Source organism: Brachionichthys hirsutus, chromosome 20, assembly GCF_040956055.1.
Source record: "Brachionichthys hirsutus isolate HB-005 chromosome 20, CSIRO-AGI_Bhir_v1, whole genome shotgun sequence".
In the NCBI taxonomy this organism is placed as follows: Eukaryota; Metazoa; Chordata; class Actinopteri; order Lophiiformes; family Brachionichthyidae; genus Brachionichthys; species Brachionichthys hirsutus.
Genome location: NC_090916.1, coordinates 6171877 through 6195841, shown reverse-complemented (window position 1 = coordinate 6195841; position 23965 = coordinate 6171877). Strand labels below are relative to the sequence as shown.

The window sequence follows — 23965 nt, the reverse complement described above, 5'->3', positions numbered from 1 at the left end:
AATATGATCAATATTCATTTTCTCTATCTTGACAAAATGTATGCCATTTATCTTAAAGAGCTTGTTTTAGCTCAGTGAAGTTTTGCCAACTCTTTTTCTGTTTAACAAGAACACCTTGAGCAACTGGTATTGAACTAAAAACTTGAATCATGCAATAAAGACTGCGTGGACTCATCCGTATCGGACATCATGGTTTTCAGAACAACAATGTCTTTGTCTGCAGTGCCAAGTGAATTTTTTTTTTTAGATATGCAGTTGGAAGCAAAAGTATTCAACTTCCTCCTGAACCTGTCTGCAACAACCGCACACGCAAACAATGACTGCTACAAATATGAGACAGAGATAAACTACAAAATCTATTACAATAGGAATGTCAGCGAGAGCTGCAACCGCTCTTGTGCCTTGTCTGGTTCAATTTAAGGGGAAATACCCCAAAAACAGTCATAAACAAAAGTCCCACTTGTGCTCTGACTGTTCCAAAGTCATATAAATTCAGGCTCCAGGCCCGTCGGCTCCAGACGGCCTGGAGTCACGCTCACGATCTCGCTCATCCTCAAAAAAAAATCTACGTCTGGAGGGGCAACCAGTGTCTGAGGCCTTCAAAGAAACCCCGTAAATTAGTGACGTAGAAGTCGACGTTGTGGGTGAAGTCTGTGCAAATGCTGGTGTACGAGCCCACCAGGGTGCAGTAGAGGGCGGTTCCGCCGATGCTGATCACCACGGTAACCAGACACAGCAGCAGCAGGATCAGACAGGAGTCTCCTCCTACTTCATCTGCATGTAAGGAATGAACAAATGTTAAATATTTTTTTCTGCAGCAGCCAATCTGCATTTCAAGCTTCTATATCACAATGACGTATTTGCATGACAGATGAGGTCATCTCTACCTTGCTCCGTGCCATCCTCTGGCTCCCTGAAGCGAACTTTGCGCTTGGCATTCTGAATGATGTTGTTGCTTGTGGGAGGCAAACCGTCCAATGAGGCTCTCCTCCTCTTCAGAATGGAGACCAGACCATCTGGGTAGGAACTCTAGAGGAGGCATAGTGAAGAAGCAAAGTTACCACTACTGATTAAAAAGGAATAATCATCAATACAGAATGTTCAATTTAAAAAAAAAAAATGAGCAGAGGTCAATTCCATATTTTGGAAAATTGCTGAAAGTTTTAAATTCACATTTTTATTCTTGCAGCGTTTCTAGCAGTCGTCAATGGCCTGACATGTGCTTGTCTTATAACCAGGCTTCATGTAGCTTAAAAACAGGTCATGTGAGTCGTGTCATTACGTAATCACTCACATTCTTGTGCGTGTACTACATGTGCTACAGGAGAGCGCAGACAATGCGTTTTGTTACAAGTCATTTATTACACCGCCTACTCCTGTCGTGATTATCGGCTGACACACAGCGCCTCCTACCCCCTCTGTGTGGGACAGCTTGGCCAGGTCTTTGTCTGAAGCCTGGGCGACTCCTGTCGGCCACTCCACCTTCACCTCCTCCTCCTCTGGTGTCCCCTCACATGGCTCCTCCTCCTCTAACTCCTGTCCTCCCTCATACGGCCTTGCTCCTCCTTCCTCCTCCTCTTCCTCGCCTCCCTCCTGATTACCGGTGTGTTGTAACGGCGCCTCTGATTCTGAACTCTGTGTTGTTTCAGGCCTGTTGGCTGGAATAGGGGGGGGGAAACAGGACATTGAGTATCGGTCAACCCTTACTGTATGCATACATGGTGTATTAATAGACAGACTGTGTGTTCATGTATTCATTAATAGTGGATTTGAAAATTAAAATAATAATTTGGAAGTTAAACTTGATGATTAAACTCACAAATTTTAGCACGCTGCAGGGAAAGAGTGGATAAACAGATTTTTACTGTTTGACAGCGATTTTTTAGTGCAAATACTTTAAACCATGCGTTAGCATTTAGCAAACCGTTGAGAGTATACCACGTGTGTACCTTCATGTTGACTGGACAGCATCTCGTCCGTGCTCTGAATGTCTTTCAGCATCGTGTTCTGTTGAATCGAACATGTAGGATACTATTAAAGTAGGATAATTATCATTTATTCATTTGTCTTCTTGAAGAAGAGATGACTGTAATCATCACCAGCGCTACCCGCTGCACCGCCGTACTGGCCAGGATAATTATTATCATTAAATGAATTTGAGCAATAATCGAGAAAGGAAAGTTTCATGTCTTACCTGTTCTGCTCCAATGGATGGCCTGAGCGATGCCGAAAACAGGAACAAGCATTCAGGAGAAGACGGAGAGACAGTCGGCACCGTAACGAGAGAAGAGAGGGAGGCGGAGAGGTTAGAAAAGCTTCATGTGAATGTGGTTCATTAGCAGAAACAGATATCTGTGTCTTGATTTGTTGTCCCATCATGTTTCCTCTCTGGTTATTATTTTTATGTATATACATGTTAATGATGACTTTCTTCTGATGACCTCTGCCCTTCAGAAATGAAATCCACCTGCACCAAATGGCTAATGGCTGCCGAAGCATACCAAGAGACACGGGACGGACGTGCATTGTGTGATTCCTCGTGGTGTCCATATGGAAGACAAAGACAGACATCGATAACGCTAAAGCAAAATGGGCGCTAAAATGTTTCTGTCTGACACTGATGAAGGAGAACGGGAGGAAGAGACAATAGAAGAAACTCACCGTTGAATGAAGCAGGTTGTGGTGGACGTTTTGGATGTGTGCATGTACTGAGCGGTAGGAAGCAGGAATTACAGAATGGAAAGTCTAATTTTGTGCCCAACCCTATGTCAGGGAAGGTTTGTACTGTATAAGTATGATTCATGTCATACCTGAGGTGTGTCCTGCAGATCTGACTCAGGATCTCCATGTGTCTCTCACTTATGATGTCTGTTTCTGTGGGTGAGCCACTCCCGGTGTTCTTCTTCTCACTCCACTGGGTCTCTGGTGTGAAAAAAAATAATAATAATGCACATCTCTATTTCTGTCGGTACGGTACAAAACTAGAAAAGCCCTCGGGGAGCGCAGACCTCCGCCAAGCCGCTCATTCTCCTCATAATTAGATTTACGCCGTCCACATGTTGATCTGGAGCATCATCAAAAGGTTCTAAATTGTTCTTGGTATCTTTATAAACCAACCATGAAAAGTAAAAGGGAATCGAAGTTGATTAACTGGTTCTTGAATCTGTAAATGGGGAAAAGCCGGATTATTTTGTATCCAGACGAGTATCCGGATCACTTTAAGATCATGGGATCTAAATTAGACTAAGACCCATCTTCAGATTGTTTTTTCATCGACCTCCTTTCAGCAGTCTTTCCGTAATTCTGCTCCTCCTTGGTCATAACATTCGGGATATCGATGACTGAAAAGTTTGTACAGAGGGAAGAGACAGATGCATGCAGTACCCCATTTCTCCTCCAGGGCGTCGATGTTGGACAGAACACGTTCATGGTACAACTTCTCCAGCTGCAGGAACTGGGTGGCCCAGTGGTCTGACAGCATCACCAGTTAAAGACATTTGCGTTTACAATATTTTACATTGATGCTATATGTGAATGATATGGAAGCCCAAAAGGTTCAAAAGGAAATAAATAAAAACATAATTTTGAAATAAATATCATTTTGATAAATGACAGAAAAATATATAATATGGACATTAAATTGTAAAATAATTACAAATTTCATAATGATTATTTTAGCAATGTAATACATTTTTAAAATAATGACTTTTTATTTAGTTTCCAAGATTTTATGACATAAGAAACATTACCCTGCCGCCTCCTTCACATAAAAGCATCTATTGTAAACATGCACAACATCCTTGCAGCAGGATAGGCCAGCAGCTGTTGCTAGGCAGACCCAGAGGAAACTACCACTTCAGCCATCGTATGGGGAACACCCAATGAAAAAAATGGACCGGGAGAAAACAACAAAACACAAACGATGACGTCACTGAAAACTTGAAAGGATACAGTCCTCTCTGAGCGAGTAAGATTCAGCAATCTAAACAGAAAATATGAAATTAACTTCATTCATCCCAAACTACAAAATAGTAAACTACAAGTATTCAGAAGAGTCTCTATTGGGGGGCTTTTAAGGGGCTCTTCAGAAATATTTTTGCTGTCAGATGCTGAGAAATTGCTTTACTAATTCTAACATAGACTTATCGTTTGCCTTGATGTGATGCTGAATCTGCTTAAAGTGAGTTCACGGGCTAAATATAGCAGCATCACCCAGAATAAATCCCTGTAAATGTGGTGTTTCTATTGAATGTAACACTAACTCTGATCAATCGCAGATAGCGTTTGAACAGGCTTCTCAACAAGCTGGAATAGATTAGATAAATGAATCACGCTGTCTACGTATTGTTAAGTATTGGACCTATTGGAGACAGCTATATTTACCAAACCTCTAATTAGCATGTCAGCTTGAAGGAAAGCTGTAATTGTGATCTGAGGGAGGAGCTTGCCGGTTCAGACCTCCCACCTGCAGAGCAGAGCCGTTGCATAAATATTATTTTGTGCTTCCCTAACTGCAGCTGAAGTCTTCCTGCCTCTAATGCATTCACACTGGCTGACGGCTGACCTTTTTAAAATGATCAACTACGCTATCTAGGTGCATGTGCACGCTCTAACAAGCTATTTTTGATATGTCTAAACACCAGCTCAGGGAGAAAACACAGAGTTTGGAATCAGGTCACGGAGGAGGACTACAATACACACATTCTGTAGATGTAAGCATACACACCCACACATGAAGCCATTCTGTCTAACTAAATCAAGGCACATAGTCCCTCTGGATTAAGAAAACACACACACACACACCTGGTGCAAGGAGAGCGGCAGCAATGTGTAGTCACTGTTCTCTCTGAGGGACTGCAGGGAGGCCAGCAGCTCTGGGCTGGGGCCTGGAGGTCCATCTCCTGGAAACAAGCAGCACAGTGTGTGTGTGTGTGTGTGTGTGTGTCAGTGCAGACCCAGAAGACATGCTAGATGTTTAAACAAATCGACGTTGCCATCGGTAACGTGCCTGCACCTGCAGCATCACTGTGACAATGAAACACTATTAGCTGTGGCTGCATGGCGCAACTGTTACGTAAGTCGAGCTTATCGTCTTAAGCTGCAGCAGCTGTTTACGGGAAACTGCCTGCAGACGGATGATGAGCATCCAGCCAGCACCTCCATGCACAATAATAATGTCATTTATAGAAGATGAGACAATTAGAATCAGTCTGGGATCATTTAAAGCTGATAAATGAACTTTTAAAAACAGTTTTGATTAATAAATTCCGTTCATGTGAGCTGCTATTGCAGGAAAAAAAAAAAAGCAATGCTCCCTGAGGAGAGCAGCCACGAAAAGCACAAAGCACAAAGCAGTCAGATATAAGATAAAAAATAAGATGGAGAGTGATATTTTACCAGCGTCACCGTCGATGCGTATCCCTTCCGCATTAATCATAGTCCCGGTGTCGGGATGCTTGTTACCCATCAACTGTGAAACTGCAGCAAACTTTCCATCCAAGGCGACGCTCCCCAGAGGTTTTATCCAAGACCCGCCAATGGACCTTGGCTAGATCTTCTTATCTTTTCCTTAAGGGTTTTCCACTTTCATAACAGCACTTCCTCTGTAAAAGTTTTAGTTGCTCCAAACTCTTAGAAGAGACTCACAAGGCGACTCGAGCCCTGGAGACGGATGTCTCTGGAGGTCTGAATTGTGATCTCACTTAACAGAGCACGCGATTTAATCCTCCATTGCCTCTCCTGGACGGTCAAGAAAAGGGCTTTGAACTGTCTGCATCGTCTCTGAAGGCTGGTCTGTTGAGGCTGGTATGCTCCGGTTCTTCCGGTCCGGAAGGTGGGAAGACAAGCTGAGGAATAAGAGGCAGTTGGATGCAAAAGGGAAGCAGCACAGGTGGAGAAAATAAAAACGTCACTCCCCTCCACAGCGACTTTAACCCAAACAAATAAATAAAATAAAAATAAAACAGCCTCACAAGTACAATTTAATATAATTTGGACTACATCCATAATCCATAAAAAAAATAATTGAGTATTCCTAAAGTCTGTGATAACAATGTAAAGCTGAAAATGATTTACATTTGATTAAACTTTATTGTTAACTGCATCCTGACAGCCTCCAGTGAACAGTCAAAGCCATCATTAAAAGCTGCTTCACACAAAGTGAATCCAAAGAGAAACATTTCTGTGTGTCCATAGATGGGTTTACACCCCCCCCCCCCCCCACTTAAAAAAAAGTGCGCAGCGGCGAACCATTACGCGTTACGCAAAGTGCATAAGCCTTTATGGACAGCACACTAAGCTTTCTTCAACTTCTGTATGAAATTAATTCCTTCTGATATGAGCATGGAACCTTCTGTGCCATAATGCGTCAAAGTAAATAATAGCAAGGATCCCGGTGCACCGGGGGGAGGATGGAGAGATGCGCTCACCGCTGGATGATGTCTCAGTTTGTTGTCCGATCATCAAACGTCTAGATTCGGCAGTCTCCGTGTTGTTCCTTCTTCGAATCGACCCGCAGCGGGGGGGGACGACAGCACAACCCTCTCTGTCATCTGCGTGTGACACTCTCTCATGCCTCTTGTTTACTGTCCAATCCGGGGATTTTCTTTCCCCCCCCCCCTCATTGAGAATAGTATATTAGTACGTGCAACGTTCGTGGGTTTATTTCACCGTGTGGAGGAGGCTGCCATCTTCTGGCAGATGTGACTCACTGGCTCCAGATGTTACGTAACAGCAGATGAAAGGTCATATTAAAATGATAATCTGGTAGTATATTTAAAAAAATATTTAGATTTATCTGATTGGTATAGAGGCCTTTTCAGACAATCAATAATTATGATAGGTTTTTGCATTAATTTGAAATGAATATATTCAGGGGTCGTTCATCGTGCATTCATTACTTAAATCTGAGAGACAGAGATTATATCATTGATTGCTCAAACAGCAACAAAAGTAAAAGTATTTTATAGCGATCTGCATTAAGAGACAAACCTTTTTTATGGATTTTAGCAGATAAATAAATAATAAAAATGAAAAATGTGTCAAATCCACTATTTTCAAATTGTTATTTTTTACATTTAGCAGAACAGTATTGTTTGTGTGTGTGTGGGGGGGGGGGGTGTCCTGCTGTTGCTGAATTACAACTATCTCTCTTTTTGCACTGATGGTACTGTGTGTGTTTGTTTTTCTCTGTATGTTTAAATAATCGACTTATGTTGAAGGCTGAAGTCTGTTCATTGATTACTGTGCATCATCCCATCTTCTTATTGGCTCCACGAATCTCTTCAGACTAGATGATGTCATTCGTTTCATATAATTATTCCTCCATTCAATTCAATATAATTAGCAACTTTAAAGATCTTTCATTCATTTTCCGAGCCGCTTTGTCCGCTACTGGGTGATGCTATACAAAAATGTAAAGATCACATTGACGTGTATGCGGTAAATGCAAAGGAACTAATCATTATTGCAGATCATAAACACCATGTTAGGGAAGGGAGGACACCTCAGAGACTGAGACAGGGCAGGGCCTTTATGTTCCTAAATAGTAAATACAATTACATGCACCATTACACTAACCTTATTACACCAACGGGACAGGTTAAAGGTCACGATGAGCACATTTTAAAGTAACATAAATGATAACCTTGAAACATATTCTTGTTATGTGCTTTATTCCCCTTTTGTTTGACTTCCAGTGGTCTTCTTTGTCCTCTGCTGCAGCATTGACCCAGTTCCCCCCCCCCCCCCCCACCCCCCATGTGGTCATTAAAATTGCATCACGTTTGCCGCGCCTCAGACTGCTGGAGGCGGGGGACAGTCTCAAGAGGCTAGACTACTCAGCACGGGACATTACGTCACCACACACACACACACACGCACACACACACACACACTTCTTTTTTTTTTACAAGCACACTTCATCTCTAAATACAAAAAAAAATACAATATATAATGCTCTATTCAAATTTTACTTACTCAGGATAAAATGTTATTTTCACAATGCACAAAAACCTGGTAAAATTTGTTTTTATTTATGGTTACTTTATTGGATACTCTGATAATGGATTTTATCATTTATTTAATCTTACCAGGATTTTCCACAGTGATTGATCCGTAAAAATATTTGATCTCTTGCCTTCGATCCATGATAGGAGCTCTGCTTACAGGATTTGTCTCACAAAACAAAGTATTGTTACATGTTTTTTTTGGTATTCAAATAAATAAATAGCTGTATTTTTCCACAAGCAATAATACATATTTCAAATACTGGTCTCTATTAAATCACGTTACAGTAGTTTGATTGAGCTGCACTGGTCCCTGTAGTAGATATAATACATGAAGAGAATTTGGAAAACTACCCAGACTGAAATGTTATCCTTGTAACTGCGCTCTCCAGTCGTCCTTTGCCTTGAACCTGAGCAGTTTGGTGTGTTTTTCTGTTTCCCTTCACAATTAAATTCCAAATAGTCCAACACGTTCTTCCTGGAAGCTTGAGGATCAAACTTTTCTTGTAACAGTTTCCTCACCAACCATAGTTGGTAGCATTGGTTAAACAGGCACTGGTTTAGAATCACACTACGGGAATGGGATGGAACAGGGAGAACAGGGCAGACCTGGGGCAGTGAGTAGCACACTTGACTGCCAGCCATGCAGAAGGTCCCGGGTTTGAACCCAAGGCGTGCAGGAAACAAGAATTTGAGGTTTGTTGTAGTTGGTCCTTGGCAGCTGTATTGGATCAGCTGATTGAGTCAGCCGGCTTAAGACTCGCTCTCCAGTCGCCCTTCGCCTCTGCACTTTGTGATATTGCTTGAGAGAGACTGATTTTGATTGCCAATTCCAACAAAAAAAAAGAAGCCACTTCATGTCACTCAGATGAAAAACTTTATTTATATCAGTTTCATTTCATTTTTGCAAATAATGTACATTTAAAGACAAAGACTAGGATTATGCTATATTTCTCTCAATCCAAATTTGCACAAACAGGTCTGCTCATGGAGCTACAAGGCGCCGTGAGTACAGTGCAGTTGAGAAACGCTGTCAGTACTGTCAGCTAGCATTACACTAAAAGCATCGCTCCTCACAGTAGGCTCATTATAAATGAAGGTGTGTGTCCCTAAGTGCCCTGTAATGCCCAGACCATGTGCTCATATGGGGAGCCACAAGGCAAATGCATCTTACCAGGGCTGCCAAATCATTCAGAAATTATTTATTTCATTGTCAAGACAGGATACACATTCCTGTATCTCTTTCTGGATTTTCTTGGATATTTCATATCCAATAAACTGGAATCCATACATTATTTTAAAACATTAATAGGTATAACTGTACTAGCATGGGTACAGGTTTAATCAGAATGTAGATTAACTGAATATGTAATGGTAAATTCTGGCGAAGTTAAATCTGGGCACAATCTTATCACCAAATTATTAATTATTATGCAAAAGATTAGTCTCCTGTTTTAACTGCTGCATCAGCAGTTTTTTTTTTTTTTTTTTTTTACCATGGAAACCAAATTCATTGGTAATAATTGTTGATATGCTCACACATTTTTATATTTGATAAAATAAGCCAAAGTTGAGTCATTTGCTGTATTTGTGCCGCCAATGGTTGAGTACTAAATGTGTTCATACATTAATGATGTGACCTACACAATTAGGATTTCATTTCCACCAAGGGAACTCAGTCTGACTGCCTTCTCCAGATGTGTGTGTCATCTCCAGTTAACGTCACATTAATATATTATGTGGTCAGATTACAAACCAAAAACACGTCACTGTGAAAAAGGAGATATGATGAAAAGCTAAGGAAGAAGAAACACAAAATTAACAGAATATGTCAGATCATGGCCTCACTTTTAAAAGTTGTTTTCTTTTTTTTGACAATATTCTTTTATTGCATTAAATTAAATCATCAAATGATCGAAACATTAAAGACATCAGATCACAATAGCCTCTGTGCTTAGCTGATTTACATGTTATACATCACAATATCCATCAAGTGATCACTGAAAATAGCAGAAACAAGTGGCTGCGTTGAGAGAAAAACTTCCAAATGAATCTAATGCAATCGCTTTGATTGCTCAACAATATGCATGCTAACTACGTTAAGGCTACAATTGAAAGACAAACACCAACAACACACTCGGCGCTAGGATAAGCGTCTGTATTTCCAGAAGAATGAGCCATCAGTTCATAAGAGGTCTATGACTCCAGGTGTTTTACCTGCGTTTCCTCTCCTCCGAGATGACCGGCTGCTGCGATCCTCACTGAGGAGAGAGCTGCTCCTGTCGCTGATAGAATCTCTGATTGAGATGCCACCAACTGTGGCTTCACTGTCTCTCACCATGCTATCGTATCCACTGCTCACCAGGCTGTCCCTGTATGAGAAATACAGGGATGTCTTCCCCATTGCTGGCGGCAAGTCTCCACTCAGCACACTCGTGGTGTCACTTGCATGCCCATACCTGTGATCAGGTGTGCGCGGAGCAGTTACCTGGCTGTATGGAGAGGGAAGAGCAGTCATTTGGTCAAATCCCAGTGGAGTTGGGCTGGGGGCCCTTTCCTTAAGGAGGTCTGCGATTCGGCCGTTGACAAACCCATGGATGGCAGATTTCGTGGACGAGCATGTGGAACTCTGGCTTGGAGTCCGGCTGATGGAGTGAAAAGAGTGCGGAGGGGAAGAGGAGAGGAAGGAGGATGTCCGCTCAAAGCTAACAGTTTTGCCATCCGGGGAAAGACTGGAGCTGCGGTTGGTGGATTGCTGCAAGCTCTTGTGGGGTAGAGCGAGGTTCTTGATGCTGGGGGCGGACAGCCGACGTATTTTGGGGGCAGCCAACTTGAGTTTCCCCACAGCAGAGAGCTTGGAGTGGGTATGCCTCGTAGAGTGTGTTACAAGATCTTCAGAAGGGAAGAAGTGATGCCTCTGGTCAGACCGAGGATGCTTCCTGGGGCTCCTGCTTGCCCTTGGTATGGTGCAGCCTCCCTCATTGGGTTCTTTATAAGCTCCCTTACTGGCCCTTTCACTGCTTCCCTTGGAGCTCCCCTTGGAGCTCATAGACGTGTTGCTGCTGTCTCTGTCCAGAGTTGGAAAATGCCTTGGGGTTCTACCAAGGGAGTTAGTTCTGGTGGTCAGCTGTTCGAGTTTAGCACTGAAAAGCCTGCTGCTGTCCTCGGTGGGTGACTTCAGCCTCCCACACTTGTTCATTCGTAGACTTGAAGGCTCAAACAATGATTCAACACTCTTACTCGGCGCACGACTACCACGCTGTTTGTACTCTGTTCCATGTTTCTGAGGAGAGGACACCTTGAGACTGTGATTCACCGGTGAGTCTCGTCTGCCCTGCCTCCGCTCCAGAGTTACTACGGGACTACATGGCATGGATGATGTCATCCCTCTCGGGTCCCTGTGGTCGTCTGCCACATTACCACCATGGAAGCTAATCTGGTGTTTGGAATTTTGCCAGCCTCCTAACAAACCACCTGCTTTCGACAAAGGTGTGGCAGTTACTTGGCAACCAGGTGAGGCTCCAATTCTCTTGGGATCTTTCCCAACAAGTCTGGAAGGGATTTCTCTCCCCTCGGAGCCCCTTGGAGTTTTAGTCACATAAACATGCTCCCTTTCTCCAGGGTGGCTCTTCTCTGTTGTTCTCTGTCTTTTTCCACACATTTTGCTTTCTTCAGTTTCTCTGCAGAAATGTGAATCTCCAGAAACCATTTGGTCAAAAGATGTTTGAGTGAAAGGTGCGCCACATGCTTTTTCAGACTTGTTAACGTCTATACCCGAAGCAGAAGCCCCACTCCTCTTATCTTCTGGACATTTGACTTTCCTCACTCTAAGCTCGGACTGCAGTTTAGCGCCTGCAAAAACATCGAGAGGGCTTTCCTTTTCTTTATCACCATCTAACTCACAATCTGTGTTAATCAGCATAGGATTTATAAATGAAGGTAAGAACTTCATGTCCCTCTTGAAATCTGGCTGAGTGGGTTCCTTTTTAGCGTCTAGAGCTACAGATTGCACTGCAACGCTTTTCTTTGTATCAGAGGATCCTGCACCTACAGATTCATCGGTGACATTGCTGATTATCCTGATTGGCAGAGAGCTGGCAGAGCCTCGGACATGTGTCTGTGATTGGGTAGCGTCTCTGATGCAAATAATGTTTCCACCTGTCCTCCCTCTGTTCAGTGCTCCACTGATGGTCACCTCTTCCACCATGGAAAAGACAAGTTCATCTTGACCTTTTTGGTCCAATGGTTGTTGAACAGTTACCGTGATAGTTGCCTTCATTTCCTTAATGTCCTCTTTTGGGTGATTAGGTAAGACATCCCCATTTGTAGCTAAAGAGTGCGAAGACGAGCAACTGGAAGCAGGGGAGCTCTTGCCAACGGGGGAGGTCCTTTTATCTGTTTTGAACCAATCAGCAGCCTCAGGACTCGCCTGTTTACCTGTACGCTGAAATGTTAGTGAACTTGCAGCGACCATACCCTGAGCATCCTCATTAAAGTCCTGAGTAGAAAACTTGCCCTTTGATTTGAGAGATTTATGTCTGGAATGCTCTGAATGACAGCTCTTTTTTAGACTAAGAGTTTGATTCAATAGTTCCTCACTGGAGCTGGTTCCGCTGCACTCCTCACAGTCGTACAGACCCGAATCCTCTCTTTGAAAGCTGTCTCCCTGGATGACACCACCTGCTTGCTTTTCTCCGACAGAGGTCTGGCCGCAGCCTAACCCCTGATTCAAGCCTCCTAACTGTGGGGTTTCTGACGATTTATAATCTGTTTGTTTCTCTGTTTTTTTCTGGGCTTGTGGTTGGGTCGGGACATTGTTAACACAAGACACTTTTGATGAAGACTTGAGCACGTCCATTGTTGTCTCGCTTCCATCAATGCAGCCCAACCTCTCTTGAAGTTCAGCAAACGTGTCACATTTAAGACAGTCTCGCCCTGGCTGCTTCATTTCTGCTTTCAGCGTGTCGATAGTCCCTTGAACTGTTTCTTCATTCTTCCTCTCTCCCTGGAGTTTAGGAATACTCAGAAGCTGTTTAAGCAGAGCTGTAAACTCTGGATCATCCATGTCTGTCTTGTTGGGCTGCAAAGAGGGTATAATGGGCACAAATTCAGGCTGTGCCAGCCTTGACGTTGTTCTGGACCGGACCAATCCATCCGAGTCTAGTTGGATGACGGTGTCACAGGACTGGCCACTGCTGGAACGCTCATCCAGTTCACCACGCAAACGGAAACGAGGGACGTCAACATCGACTTCACCGGTGGAGTGGAATGCCCGTAGAGTGGAATGCCCATAAGACTGAAGTCCCCGCTCAAAGTCTTTAGTCGAACTCCTCCTAGATGGAGAGCAGGAGGTGGACTGCTGTTGGATGAAGATAAGTTGTGGAGTTAGATGTACAGCTACAGTCCATACAATACATAATTTAATAATTTGTCTTTATAAAAAGAAGCACCAACAATGTGGCGCCATCATAAAATGGCTGATCAAAAGCCATGGCATACCTTTGTTCTCTTCTGAGTCCTACGGATCCGAGAAGCCAGTTGGATAGTGGATAAGGTTTCTGGAAGGTGTGCCAATGAGTCAGCGACCTGAGCGATCACTGTCGTGTAGCAGTTCACGTGGCCCAAGGAATCTCGTAAGAGCATCGTCAACTTACTACCCCTACGCAGAGAATGAATAGAATACACTAAGAAGCAAATATCTTACCACTTTGTATTTATAAAGGAACATTTTTTACAGTAATAATGTTTTGAATGAAGTTCTATTCTTACTTGTTGGGGGTGGTTTTATGTCCGCTTAGAAGAGAGACAACAATGGGACCCAGTTCAGAATATGGAAGTTTATTCTTTGACATACCCCTAATACCGCTACAAACGTCTATCATGGTCAGCTTCGTGGGGCCGCGTGTACCTGCAGGAAGAAATCAGAAGCATTTCTAAATACAAAATGCACACAATGCACCTGTTTTATATTTCATTAGATTAAAAATTAATATAGGTGCAGCTGTGGGAAATACTTAATGGAGAAATTCACTCCGAATAACTGAATAATCCATTAGAACCTTTGCCAATGGTGCTGCTCTCTGTTCGAGGTGGCTGAACATGGAGAGTGAAGAACATTATGGAGGTGTGAGACAGGTACGTAACGAAGTCATTCTGTCGCCGGGCAGCAATGGCTGCATCCAGGAGGGAAGCAGCCCGCTCAGCGGTGGGAGCCTTCACCCGGTTGTGGTTACGCAGCTGGAATAGCATGTGGAGAGTCCTCTTATTAATTCAATAATTTCACATCTGAATCACATCAAAAATCCACCTAAATTATCACAATGAAACAATGTCTGTGATAAAGAATGACAGCCAATTAATATGTGTAGAATCACACCAAAAGAAATGACTGATCAAATGTATAATTCAGAGATTATAATCTGGGTAAATACTACATACAACAATCGAACAACTGGAAGAGAATAGTTGTAGCAGTTCAATTACAAAGACCTATTCTCCGATAAAAAAAAACATCTTCTTCCGTCTACCTGGATCCCGTAGTTGGGGTCCTCTTGTAGTCTAATGTGGGGTTTTGGACTGTCCTGGATACTCCCTAATGAGGGCACAACCTCCCCCAGCAGATCTCTCAGTGTGTCCTCCTCGCCGCAGCACAGCTCTATAGCAGACACCGAGACAGTCATATCGGTCCAGGTCTTCTCCCTCCGCCGCTCGATGGCACTGTACAGCCAGGAGATGGCACAGGGAACCACACCGAGCTTCTGGAGGCTTTCACCGCCCCCCACCATACTGGACCAGGAGCCTGAAACGGGTTCAGTGTTTTTCATTAGCGGAGAATGTTATCTACACTGGTGTGTACTTCAGCTTATAAAAGAAAATCACAAGACACTATATATGGAGTGCAGCACACAGACAATCATTTTCATACGTTTCCCGGTCGACTGGTGCCACACTGTAGCTCCAAATACGCTTTTCCCCCTGACATTAGTTTAGAATTATGGGCCTGGCTTACCATCTCTTGTCGTATTCAAACTTTAATTGAATGAGGATTGAAGAATTGGTTTCCTGCAATTAGAGGCCAAGCGGCCTTACCGTTATTCAGAAAGAGTAGTATTCTGTGGAGGAGATTGATATCCTCTGGCTGCGGGCCACATGGAGTTCGTATTGGTCGACTAATTCAATCAGATTTACGGAGAGTGGAAGAGACGCTCCAAGGAGACCCTGTCCTTACCCTTTGTGTGTGTGAGTGTGTGTGTGTGTGGGGGGGGGGGGTCTATTAAGCCCCGTCACTGAGGCTAAGTGCAGGGTTCTATCCCTCTAATAGAAACATATCACAGTCTATTCTCTTTACGTTCCATTCTGCTACAGAAAAATATTTGTCTGTTTGTGCATTGTGCTGATGGATCTGTCAGGGGAAGGGAGGCTTTTTAAAAAATTAAAAAACATCCATGCTGCATAATTAATGAAAAGGCTTTTATTTATAAAGTAACAGGTGAAAGATGGTTGACAGAGAAGAAGAGATCAAATGGCAACGAGATACTTTCACTACAGCAATGTCGGAAACATGCAGAAAACAAACGTGCATCAGAGAAAATAAAGGTGGGGGGGGGGATTAAGTGGGAGAATCAGAAAAGATGATAGCAGTAATGGGGCGGAAAAGTGAGAGGATGGGGGAAGGGGGGGGGGGGGAATCCATCCTACTCTCATCCTAGAAATTTAACCCATGGCCTCTCCAAACGGGCCGTTACTCACCCACATCGGTGCACCCTAAACCCAGCACACATCCATCGCTGCCACTGAGCACGCAGCGGATGACGTCAGCCAGGACTCCTGCGCACACCTCGGCCTGATCAGAGGGAACAAAGAACAGCGAGCGTCTCGTGATAAAGTACATCCACTGAAATGAAAGAACTGAAGAACTGACGCGCTGTGCGATTGTGGTGGCTATTCAGACCCTATTGTTTTTCAGGTCTCCAGTCAGAGCGATAAAAACCAAAAACGTTGTGAGTACAGTGGAAAAAGACGTTCGCTGTCACAATGTGAGAAACAAAAGAATGAATTTGTAATCAGGATGTCGATCCAAACCTGGCTTGACTCCTGAGGGTAAACGGAGTCGACGCCGTAGGTCTTCAGGGGGTTTCGGCCTTCTCTGTCTCGTGTCATCGTAGCGTATGAATGGCTTCTGCTGGTTTGTTCCATTATGGTGACTCTTGTATTAGATGGGTCAATCAGGAGGACAGGTGGCTGGCCTCGGCACTCAGACGGCGTAGGGCTCACCCTCAGTACCACTTTGACCTGCACGCCACAGGAGATGGAAGCATGAGGAAATGTACACCGTGATAGATAAAGATAATCTGAGCTACAAAGAGAATAAGATCCATTATTTGTTGATTTCAAGCTTTCCTCGCTTTTGCAGGCAGCATGTACACAACTTAATTAGATGAAGAATTTGCACCTGCATGCATGCATTTAAGTATTGAAAATAAAAAAAAACAGCAGCAAAAAAGAAAATTAACAACGAATGTTCAAAAACATCAGATTCAACAAATTTCAAAAATCTATGTCATCCTGGAATCTGATAACATTTCAGCGTGAGAAAACTGCCAATCTAATCTGAGAACATCTACAACTGACACAGCTGTATACTCGGTAGTCTTTTATTTTGCTGGTGCCCATAAACTGATTTGTGTGTGTACGATAACGAGTACAGTGTTCTTTAAGGTTTAACTGAGACAATAAACATAATAAGAATAAACCCGTTGCTCATTTTATTCCAGAAACTATACCATGCACTTACAGCTGCATGGCTTTGCTGCTGCAGTTCCACATGTCGTGACATTAATTGCTTAATGCATTTCTCTACAGGAAGCCTTCGGATTTGGAGGCTTTAAGGTCTTCTATTAAGTTAGATTCTGACTGACAACATTGAACACGGCTTGTAGGTCTTAGTCTGCACGGAGACGGGGGCAACAGTGACCTCATAAAAGGCAATCAGTTCTGTGCAGGTTTATAAACCAATTATAATATTATTCCTAATCAACATTCAGGTCTGCCAGATTGACCAAAGACGTCCAGTCAAACATGATTTTCTTGAAATGGTCCAGGACTGTATTACACCATGATGACATCATCCACAATTGGTAAATCTGAAAATAATATTCCATCTGCTGCATGATGAAATTCTGGTGACTGTAAATGATTATTTTTTTCCTTACCTCATAATTTTAGTTCCTTATGCAAGAAGGGGCTCCCTGTCCCTACTGAACATGTGACAAACTCTATTCATGAGGGTTTAATTATTCAACAGACACATTTACAAGTGCAGAAAATCCTGCTCCGCTCCCAAATACATACATAATCCAGCACACAGAGCCGAGTGCTCACGCAGGTGTGGCTGGAAACGGGGTCTATCTGAGCCCTTGCATGTAACCCTAGACCAAACCCACGAGTCCATCCATCTGAGACAAGCAGAGGGCAAGCAGCCATATTGATCCCCCCCCCCCCCCCCCAGTTCCTCCCAGAGGAGGTGAGTGGAGGCGAGGGGAAGAACAAGATGGAGACATTAGCACCACATTACAGTGTATGTTGAAGAATGGGTGATATAGGATCTCCTCCAAATGGACTGTCGGCTCTTTACGCCACAACAAGGGTGGTAGAATCCCTTCCAAGGTGGGGGTTGTGGGGGCGAAGCTGGTGCCAGACAACGTTCAAGGTGTCTGTGCAATTATTTACACGTCGCAGTTTGATCATGTAACTCTGGGTCCTCATCAAATGAATATCATTGTACTCTTTGTACTGTATCTGCATAAAATGTTTTTTTTTTTATTTAACCATATCTTACTTACTAAATCCTCGTTTGTTTTTGACAACAAAGCTTTTTTTTTAAAAAATAGGGAAATGATCTGCCTTCAAGAGGGGCTGTTACTTGCTAATTATCAAGCTGGAGAGGAATGATATCATTTTAGCATTAAAATAAGATCAGAGGAATAAAATAAACTCAGTTACACAAATTTCAAATAGAAAGGCAAAAACCAACACCTCTAATTTTTGGTAATATTAGTATTAGGGTAATGTTTCTTCATGATGTTTTAATATTCTGTTTTAATATTTACCAAAAACATTATGGTGTTACATAAATCACATATGCATAAGTATGTTTTATGATATTTATCTAATTCTAATGATTTAAATTAGCTGGAATTATCACCAAACTGCATCCAAACCAAAATGCGCTTGACTGAAGAAGATCTCTCCGAGCGGAAGCTGAGCGCTCGGTCTACCTTGGCAACATTGGGCGAGTCTTTGGTTCTCGTGGCAGCTTGGAGCAGGCAGGACGGGATGGGTGGCGGGTTTTTCTGGATCAGTTCCCTGAAGCAGGTGGAGTAGTGAGCGGGCGATGGATCAGAAGCCTGGCCTTTCTTCCTCGGTGTCAGGTTGAGCTTCTCAGCCGCCCTACAGGGAGGGAGGCAGGCGGTATATGTCGCATCACTGATACCTGCGGCGTCACCGATGCTTTAATGTGGCTATATTTACCTGGCTAAAAGGGACATGGCAGCTGTGTTGGCGATTGTCACCACTCTGGATATGTGAGGGATCTTTGAGCTCGTCTGTACGATCCCGACGTCACCGCGGCTCCGCGCGGCACCATCTGTAGCCTGCTGGGGAGGAGAGCTCATTATGAAAATCCAAATCTATAATTGCACTCCTGCATCTACTCCAAAAGGGGCTATTATCACGGGGATTACTGTGGGGACAAGAGTGGGGAGCGTCTGGCTAAGTACGCAGGCGGGGTCGAGAGCAACCCTGGGTTTCCAGCACCGTTGCATTCGTGCTCTGACTCGCTGTATGTGGAGTGTGTCGAGGGTAAAACATCAAGTCAGCACTGCACTTCTTCCATCACACACACACACACACACACACACAAGTGTAGCTCCAGGGGATTTGCTTTGCATATATTCATTCATAGCTGTGTTGTGTGTGCACAGCGTGACCTATGACCTCTTTAACATTCATTACAGTTACATCGTGCTACAGGGTGCTGACCCACCATCTATGCATTACAGTGCTCTAAGCTGGCATCTTAGCCCGTTCGTAGGGCAACATAACGGCGTCTACTCTGGGGGGGGGGTTTTCTCTCATCATATTGTCCAATCATAAATTGCCACTTAGTGCTGCATGGGAAGGCTACTGGTGTTTGGGAGGAGGCTAGGAGGGTAACAAAGGCAGCGCTAAGTTAATGCATGCAGCCAAAAGTAATATGGATAATGTATAGACGCTCCCCCGCACCTCCTCCTGCACTCTTAACTCCTACATCCTTTTCAATCTCCTCCGGAACGCTCTGCTTGTTCTGATTTCTCTGCATTTGTTCACATGCAGTCTGCTTGTTTTCTTCTCTCCATCTTTTCAAATTGTAATTTCTCTCCAGTCTTGCCCCCCCCCCCCCGACTCGCTCCTGCTATCGCCATCCATTTCCCCAGCGCCCTCCTTTTTGTCTCGTCTGTCCTCGCTCGTCATCCATCCCTTTCACTCCCGCCCTATTATTCGACCTTAACCTGTATTGATCTGCTCCAATGCTGGACCCACTTGGCTAATTTCTCATCCAGTCTTGTTTCATCCGAGCAAGTTGTTTTATTGTGTGATTAGACAAGTCGATTAAGAATATCAGGTTAATTACCACATAGCTACAAAGTCTATTTGAGTCAAACGGACCGTCTGCTGAGCCCCACCCTGTCCCGCTCCTGTTGCTATGCCAGACAAGATGTCCGCCCTCATCGGCTGCATAAAGATAACGAAGGCAGTTTTTTTTTTTTTACACAAAGCTCCCATAAAACATTGTGTTTATGAATTCTCCTTGTCCTCAATCGTAAGTCAAGGTTGGGCTACTTCCGTGTCTCATCCAGAGAGCTGGATATGCTATTAAATGGCACACTTTTTTGATCAATTCTTTAAAGTTTTGCGCTTACTTTTAGGAAAAGCGGGCCCCAAACCACCTTGTGATGCACATAGCTGCAGTTTATCAACTATATATGAATCATATTTCCAGGGAGGGGTTTAGTGAACTGTCAATTCCAGTGAGATTCTGTCATCCAGGTTGTAAACAGATATATTATTTCTAGCTTTTTCTTTTGCAATTTCTCCTCGTGGTTGCTCATAGTATTGCAAGAAGAGCAAAATCCCCTCAAAGAGATGTCTGTAAAACTGATGATAGGACACCTCAAACTGCAAAAGAAAGTCAATTTGGACTAACTTTGTATTGATTTTGAGGTTTTATATTCATAAAACAACTCAATGGTAGTATGCCAAATGAAGGGCATTAATATGTTTTGTACATTTGTATTCGGAGGACCCCCCCATCTAAATGAATAACATCACATAAAACATCTAACACTCCCTCACCTCTCACGGGTTTACGGCCTTTTTCATGGGGGACTTACATGAGGCAAGGTGCTGCGGCTTCCATCACAGTAATGCATATTTCACCATCCATCCTCACTTAAATATGACCATCCCCCTATTGATCAGCAGTGCTTTCGGACTGGCTGGCTTTATGACAAGGGTAAATCACGACCCGATTCCATTCCATTAGCAAAAGTACATTTGAACAATGTCTGAAGCCATGGAATCTAAATAGGCTCTGATGAGATGCCATGACTCATTTCTTTGCTGACATGTGCACCCGCAAAGATGTACATTAGCCATATAGCACGTGGGATGTACACTAGGGCATGTGTGATTTAAGGGTGGGAGAAGCTTTCAGGGTTACCTGATGATGAGGGTGGACAGATGCAACCAGCTGCTGCTGCTCTTCTACCCAGCGGTCCATATCATGGCTGGGGAGTTTGGGCCCCCTTCGTCTGAGGGTCTGAGGAGTTCTCTGAGGCGTCCTCGGGCTTCTCGGGCTGTGAGGGCTGTTGGTCTGACGCACAGCCGTGGTGGCTTCTCTCGGAGCTCTGTCCCCATGCCTTGGTCCCAGCAGCGTTCCGGTGCTAGAGCTGGGTTCATAGAGCGGGTTAGCTAACGACTGACCCCTACTCAGAGCCAGGTTGATGGCTTCCTGTTTCAGCTGGTGCAGGTTTGCATTGCAGGCTCCACAATGACCCTGCTCCCTCCCTCTCTCCCTGGACTCAATGGTGGAACGGCTATGGGTGCGAAGGTTGTCATGAAGGAATATAGAAAGGTCATTGGAGTCCTGCAAAATAAAGGAGAGCACGTCATTTTCATCTATTTACAGTCTTAGCATAGGTATTTAAAATAATTACTTGCTCTATTCTTACAAATCCAGCACAGATCTGTAGTGAAGATGTAATAACAAAAGCTCATTTGCTTTGTTTAATGTCTGGCTGACGCAAAACGGAGTCTTGAAAAACCACTGAAGGAAAGCTTGGCACTTAGCAAAGCAATCGTGTAGTCAGTATTGATTAACACAAGTCTTGTCCATTTTAAAAGAGCAGTAAGCAAAAACAAAGAACACTTAATGCACCTTTAAATAAGATAAAACTGTCATGGGTGTCTGGCACCAAAGTCATGGAGAAAAACATGTAACCATAAAAAAAATGGATTTATAATTTCATTTAAGATTCAAAACCAATAGGACTTCATGCAGAGTATATTTTAAAGAGATTTTTTTTTTAATCGAATAGACAATTGTTTTCTAAATCAGGTATAGTAACCAAATGTAAAGAATTCATATGAGGCTTTAAAAAAAAAGAGTTTGATTCTGATTACCGGTACATTCTTATATTTAACACCTGTGTTCCAACCTTAGACCCAAACAGTCAAAACTAATAAAATCAGGCAATTCAAACCATTAATGGACCCTCTAGTGACATCCAACACAATTCCCATCCATCCCAGCCTTCCTGCAGGCTGCCAGTGAACCATATTCCCACAGATAAACAGTCTTATTATTATAAATTATGGCACATATATAAAAGTATAAGAGATATAGAGGGGAAAATGCACTGTATAGCCAGATGGGAGACTGGACTTTCCATCTTAACTGGATATAAAGCCCATCTCAAAAGATGACATCACACAGCCGTGATGCTTTAGCGAAAATCATGCTCTGATCAATAAAACTGCAAGGAGTTAGCTCTCTTATCGGATTTCTTCTGACCATGTATGTGGCCACAAGAACCCATCTGTCTTCTGTTCACGCTGCGCATCGCTCTGGCCGGCTGCTTTCTAAAAAAAACACGATGCTTGCTGCGCCCCATCCCACTTAAGAGGACAAAAATAAATTGTCTTCCTTCAACGGAGAGGACTGTGGAGATGACACATGGATGTTAGAGATGAAATATTCATGCCCATTTGAAACCACTCGTGCAGGAACGGCGATTGAAGTGTGTTTGATGGATGTTAGTGGTGACAAATGTGCATATGGACAGTGTGCATACCTCCCACAGGCAGCACTGTAAAGACAGAGCCGCCGACAGGAACTTTAAAACACCGAATTATGTCACAATCGAACATACATGCAGAAAATATGTGGTGTGTATTGTTTTTCTCCCCATTCACAACATAAATAAGCAGCTAACATATTCACAATGCTGGTCTTATCTGTGCAACGTAACACATAATCATATTTACAGTGCAGGAATCAGTACATTTTAAAAATAAAATGACCTTAATCTCTCAAAATTACCATCTATATATTTTCTGCATTTGTTGATTAAATTTAATCCATCCCGGGTTGATAAATTGAAATTGTAAACGTTATATTTTCAAATAGTAATACTTTTTTATTTAATATATATAATATACTCGAATTATCTACCCTGACCCACCTCCTGGTGAAAAGTCGTGATTTCTTGTGAATATAGTTACCAATAAATCTGTATTTTTCCTGATTAACATGACCATGAACGCAACATTGACGCTCCACGACGTCTTAGACCGGCTGCGTCCGCGCGTCACCGACCTTGCAGAAGTGATGGTGGACAGCCAAGCTCAGCGCTTGTTTCTTGAGCGCAACGAGGGTCGCCGAGCACTTCTCACAACACGCAACTTTCCTATCGCACCCAAATCCTTGATCCACGGACGTAGTGCTCCTCCATATAGTCCCACTGCCAGAGGACATAGTACTCCTGATCCGGTCTCTCAATGTCCCAGGGAGGGACTTGTATGACGGGACGGCGTCCGATCTTTGGCACATGTCCCGCCGTGGGTCGCCTCTGGCCGTACCCGCAGGAATAAGGCGCGTCTTGCGTCGGGGCTCTTTCCCGTTAACAGTTCCAAGAAAGCCGACTATTTCACAGTGATGCTGCGCTTCTGAGCCCTGCAGATGAAAGAGAAGGATGTACGTGGGCTTCTGGTAGGAAATTAGACGTCAATCGACTTGGACAACTGCAACCACACCCAACTGTGTTCCGCGTGGCTGTGTAATTATATTAGTCTATTGTGGTGAAACTCTCCAGGCAACAGTGTCCACGATAAATACTCTTTAGAATGAATAAATCTTACGTACCCAGCGTGCAGGAAATCTGTCTCCTCTTCCAGTCAGCGATGAGGACATGCCAACTTGTTAATATTTAAAAAAGATATACATCAGAACAAAGGTAAGGGTGTTTACTTGTTTGTTTTTTTTGCAAAATCTCCGTGGATAGAAAGCAAAAAAATTAATAATTCATTCATGGCAGATTGAAATGATAGAAGTGTAAAACTAAAGGGATGAAGACACTGTTTTAGCGTGGAGCGATGACGGGGGGGCCGCGGAGAAAGTGTGAGAGCGCACGGAGAGACGCGTGATTTCACTCGGTTCGTTAATAAGAACCTCCTCGAGGGGGCGGTAAAGAGCAAGCGTTCAGACAGAAAGTGAATGGAACACATTGTTGCACAGTTTATTTACATCCGCTTGGAAAAAAACACACAAAAAACACGGACATTGCAAGAAAAGATCTATGCAATAAATATACAAGTAATATTATTTAACTGACGGTTTCAAAATCAAAGTTTTATTCAAG

At 43.4% G+C, this 23965-nt stretch overlaps 1 protein-coding gene across 1 annotated transcript; it reads right to left on the bottom strand.

Annotated features, from left to right (window-relative positions):
- Window positions 1-565: 565 nt before the first annotated feature.
- On the bottom strand, window positions 566-23517 carry kif26bb (kinesin family member 26Bb). Its single transcript, XM_068754076.1, has 19 exons — window positions 23470-23517; window positions 22924-23280; window positions 20767-21192; window positions 18537-18658; window positions 18284-18455; window positions 16089-16298; window positions 15756-15849; window positions 14534-14805; window positions 14066-14243; window positions 13776-13914; window positions 13506-13665; window positions 10224-13365; window positions 3385-3471; window positions 2811-2922; window positions 2195-2216; window positions 1950-2007; window positions 1414-1658; window positions 888-1029; window positions 566-774 (listed from the first exon to the last, which is right to left on the bottom strand). The coding sequence occupies exons 1-19, from the start codon at window positions 23515-23517 to the stop codon at window positions 566-568; spliced, it is 6195 nt and encodes a 2064-aa protein (XP_068610177.1).
- Between the last annotated feature and the right edge of the window lie 448 nt (window positions 23518-23965).